General features: G+C 28.5%; 1 protein-coding gene across 1 annotated transcript; it reads left to right on the top strand.

Moving 5' to 3' along the window:
- The first annotated feature begins 1,363 nt into the window (after nucleotides 1–1,363).
- LOC126855382 (ankyrin repeat and MYND domain-containing protein 2) lies at nucleotides 1,364–3,832 on the top strand. The gene is made up of 3 exons (XM_050602994.1): nucleotides 1,364–1,590; nucleotides 1,828–2,205; nucleotides 2,346–3,832. Exons 1-3 carry the CDS (start codon nucleotides 1,390–1,392, stop codon nucleotides 2,982–2,984), a joined length of 1,218 nt encoding a protein of 405 aa, XP_050458951.1. The 5' UTR covers nucleotides 1,364–1,389; the 3' UTR covers nucleotides 2,985–3,832.
- The last annotated feature ends 1,345 nt before the right edge of the window (nucleotides 3,833–5,177 follow it).

The following is a 5,177-nucleotide window of genomic DNA, read 5'->3' as shown; positions in this document are numbered from 1 at the left end:
CAGCGTGTCACTCTTTTACGGCTAAAAGTTCTATGAAAAATATACATCGAATATTTATATTTTTGTGATATTAAAAAATATATTTATTAAAACATTTATTAAAATGTTAATTACAAAATTTTATTAAAATGTTTATGAAAACATTCTATATAAAAACATAATTAACAATTTTTTTGAAAGTAACAAAAAATTTTAAAGATATATTGCATTGAGCAAACTTTTTGACAAATGTCAAATATGTGAAATAAAAAAGTATTTATTTTATAATATATCTTAGGTTCAAATAAAGCGCGTTCATCTTGTTTCGATTACTCTTCTGATCGGAATTAAAGTAAATAAATAAATTTTTGAACTACAAATCAGACGTTTTCACATTTTTTTTTTTCGCAAACATGTGAAAGAAAAATAGATTCTTTTTATTTGTTTATGTTTTAAAATGTAAACTAATTGGTTTCTCTGAACTCTTTGATTTTTCTTCCCATTTCTTATCATATATATATATATATATATATATATATATATATATATATATATATATATATATTCTCTTATCTTAAATAAGCGTGTTTCCGCCGAAAATGTGCGAACACTTTAAAACGCCCACATCGTGTTTACTCAATTAGTTGGAATGAGAAACCTCTTCAACCGCATAATCATGCGACTTGTCTACTTCGTGTATTAAAGCGAAATTATCTCGAAGAGTGGTCGTTAATTAACAAAATGCTATTTCCGTTAACTCACAGTCGCAGATTGTTTTCGCAATTATTCTTAGCCACTTTATCATATAAAACAAAATGAAAAAAGCAATTAATATAATTTCTTTCTTAATTTTGTTTTTCTTAGAAATCAAAATATTTGTTGCATATGTAAAATTTTTAATTAAATATAATTAAAAGTCAAGTTTGAAACAGATAGAGTCTATTTAAATTCAAATAGAGAAAAGATTTATTTGCATTATTAAAGTTTAATTATAAACATTTCTTTATTTGAAATTGTTTATAATTTGTGAACAATTGATTGATTTAAATAACAATGTAATAATTGTTATGATCTCAAATATGACAAATATATATATATATATATTAATAATATATTTGTTTCAAAATAAAATTATTACATAAATGTTTTTTATATTGCAAAATTTATGAAAAACCATATTTGATTTTAGTTATCTACGGCTGATAACATTTGCATCTTTCTTTTATCCGAATAAAATTTTTTATCGATAACAGAATTATGATTTCAATGGAAATTTAAAAATCGCATATTATTTATGTAAAATTTGCTATCATTTAAAAAACATTTTCTACAAATTAAATTGGTCGATAAATATCCAACTAATTATTTCTAATAAGCTTCAGATTTGTCCACACGTTATTCGACAACAACATGGCGCCTGCTACGAAAGGTCTCACGGATTTGCAGAGGGAAATTTTTACAAAAATCAGCCAGAATGAAGTGAACGAGTTGAAGGCATTATTGGCGAAGAACAAAATCAAGATAGATTTTGTGGATGAGAATGGAATGAGCCCGCTCCAACATGCCTGTTATAAGGGAAACAAGGAAATTGTGCAGATGCTCCTCGATCAGGTAGGTTATGTCTTGATAATATCTTGTGTGAACAAAGTTACATTCGCGATGCATAATAATTTACTATTTTGCATGAAAATATATTCTTCTGCTGATATCTACTGACTTTTTCTCGAGAGATTTATTCTATTTGAATTTGCCGAAATTAAATTTAATTGCACGCATGTTGACATATGAGAGGGATGGGGAGGGGGCGTTGTTAAAAAAATAATAACAAACTGTAACAATTATTTATAGGGTGCAAATGTGAATGCCTGCCAACACGAACATGCGTACACTGCTCTTCATTTTGCTGCTTTAAGCGGCAACGCTGAATTATGTCACCTTTTAATGTCGCACGGAGCACGTTTGACAGCAACGAATAGTGTGGGCAGAACAGCTGCTCAGATGGCGGCGTTTGTGGGAAATCACAATTGCGTAGCGACTATCAATAACTTTATTCCAAAAGCTGATATAGATTATTTTATTAAGCCGCAGGGTTTGCAGACTGAACCTATGTTACCGCCGCATTTAGCAGATTGTTTCCATCAATTCATAATGCAAGTCAATGTAAATCCTGTGCGTGTATGCATGAATTTACAGAAATTTCCTGCTCTTCTGGAAAATGCGGCAAAAGTAAGTAAGATGCAATAAGAAAAATAAAGAATATGTAGTGAAATATTAAATGCAACCAGTACTTAATTTTATTTGACATGTTAAAATATTTCTCTTTTTTTTCTGTGAAAGAATTAATGTTTAATTTGTTATCTTTTTAGATACAAAAGGTATTAGAATCTATGCGCTATAAAGAAATGACGCGAGGCGCTGAAACAAACGAAGTTATGGCTTTTAAGTATCATTATCTCAGTTGCGTTGTAGCTGAAGTGTTAAAATGTCAAAAGCGACAAGAAGCAATGAAGGCAGAAAAAAGCGAGAATGAGGAGAGCGAAGAAAAGAAATCTGACACTGTAGAAGTTTTGATACGAAGATTCCTCAAGTGCAGTAAGATCGATGGTTTACCTGAATATCAGGAGGCATTTTTGCGAGAGTCCGTAAGAGAGTTTCCGTTTAGAGAAAGTACAATTTTTCGCCAAATGGTCGCCACGTTGGCTAGCACAGATCCACCATCCGCCGTTTCCGTAGTTTCCGCTGCGATTAACGGGCAACGAGGCTTCTCCGATAATGCCCAGACTTGTGTAACTTGTGGCGAAGATAAAGCTACCAAAAAATGTAGCAAATGCAAAGCGGTGCAATACTGTGATAGAGAGTGTCAAAGATTACACTGGTTTATGCACAAAAAGGCATGTGCTAGATTAGATCCATCTCTGGCTAATAATGGAAAGATCACGGATGTAAATAAAGAACAAATTATCAATGCTGTCAGTTCAAGATTACAGAATCTAGTTGTTAAATAAATATGTACAGATTTAATATTAGCAGTTGGAATTGTTTCCATCTGGAACACATTATATCCCAATTATCAAGAATGTTTATTTTTTTCCTGTAAATAGTCACTTTATTAGGATTGTTATTCTACGTAGAATTTTTTCATTCTGTATAGAATTGATGGGTTTTCTATGATATAATTATGCTTGTCATATTATGAAAGCTATAATAATACTATTATTTTTATGCAATTAAAATCATTGAAACTTCATAAGCATTTTTTTAGCCATGCATTTATATTGACATTTTTTCGAATATCTATCCTTGACAATCAGTTGTAATATTAATGAGGAATAAAACTGAATGAGATTATAATAAGTTTTTGGTCATGTGCGCAAAGATATTCTGTTTATTAAGAGATTTTTATATGCAAATTTGAGTTGCCGGATTTTTTTTGAACTGACTGACTTTGATGTGGTTATATATATATATATATATACTTCGCTGTACTTCTGGACAGTAATATTGTGGCCAAACAAATTATATGAAGATAAAGATTCACATTATATATGATATAATAAGACAAAATGTTCTTTTGTAATATATAAATGTATTCATACATTTATATAATAAATTTGGAAGAGATGCATAAGAACAAATACATATTTATGTTTATAGAAAAATATTTTATCATGTCATATTATTGTCACATAATGTGAATCAACATTTATTCTTATCACGTATCTATGTGTGTTCAGTTAAATATATCTGTTTGTAATATTTTAGAACTGTGTTTTTTGAAAAGCTTATTGTGATGATTTATTGTGACAATTTATTGTGACTTATCTTTGCCGGAATAAAGCACATTTGCTTGTGATTGATAGTAGCAGTTGCATCATTCTGTCATATATTTTATGTCGCTAATTTTTATATCAATAATTACCATGTAAGCAATATTTAATTTAATCAATCTATTACATTTTATTTTCACTTTGCTGTTTGTGTTAGGAAAATTGTTAATCAAATTCAATCTAAAGAGAGAAGCGAAATGAATTATGGTTGAATCTGCCATTTCTCTCCTCAATCGGATCGAAAGATGAAATTCATATCGTTTATCAAATTTTTTATTTATATGTATTTGCATATATTTGTAATTTAAAATTACTTGCTCAAATTACTTTCATTATTACGCTCGAGCATCTTGTTAATTATAAATATATATTATGTATATACTTAGTATAAATGACGTATTTTTCACTTTCAATATTGACAATTTTTTTCGTCAATTTACTCCAAGATTCAAATTGGTGGGACTTTCTCTCTGCAGCGAGTTAACGTACATCTAGGAGATTTCAAACTTTCACTTCAAACACCGGATCTGATCATCGCGTTTCGCGTTACGCAAATATTACGACATTCGTTTTCGGTGGTACATATATGTATCATATCCAAATAATCGATCATCTTTTTTATAAGTACTATTTTTATGAATTTTAATTCATTAAGATTCTCGTGAGTTATTTAATTTGATGATTTAATATATTGCACATACATTATTCGCTATTTGCTCCGCGAGCTTGCCTGTTATTTTGTTTATTTTTATTGGAGCTGGGAGAGGAGGGAAGATTCTTCATTATTTAAATTTTTTAATTTTTTAATATTTGAAATGAGATATAAATTTTATTACTTCTACTGATAGGAAAATAAACAAAGATTATATATATGAAAGGAGCGATATCGGTTATAATTACAAGGTAAAGTGTGTGCCTCCAAAAACCACTGTCGCAATGCATATTTGCGTAATGTGAAACTTCATTTATCGTTGGAAAGCCTTTCATTTTACAATTCAGAAAGTATTAATGATTCTCATTTTTGTAATGAAGATTTAGACTTTAAAACAGTCGAAAAATATGTTTGCGAATTTCGAGCTCACTCTATCTGAGAAAATAACTTATATTTTTCTTGCTTTTATACATATAATAATATACATATAATAATAACATTAATAAAGCAAGAAAAATTAAATTTTAATTTTATAATAATAATTGTCTTTTGTCAAAACAGTTAAAATTATATTTATGAGAATATATAATTTTTATTTTCCACTTTAAAGAAATGCAAAACCGTATTTAATTCATGATTAATTCATTACATGATTTAATTCAGTAAACTTTCACTGTTTATGGAATTACACGATAATATTAATTTTTGTTTGTTTAATT

The sequence above is a fragment of the Cataglyphis hispanica genome, chromosome 2 (assembly GCF_021464435.1).
Source record: "Cataglyphis hispanica isolate Lineage 1 chromosome 2, ULB_Chis1_1.0, whole genome shotgun sequence".
Classification (NCBI taxonomy): Eukaryota; Metazoa; Arthropoda; class Insecta; order Hymenoptera; family Formicidae; genus Cataglyphis; species Cataglyphis hispanica.
This window is presented reverse-complemented; position numbering and strand designations above follow the sequence as displayed.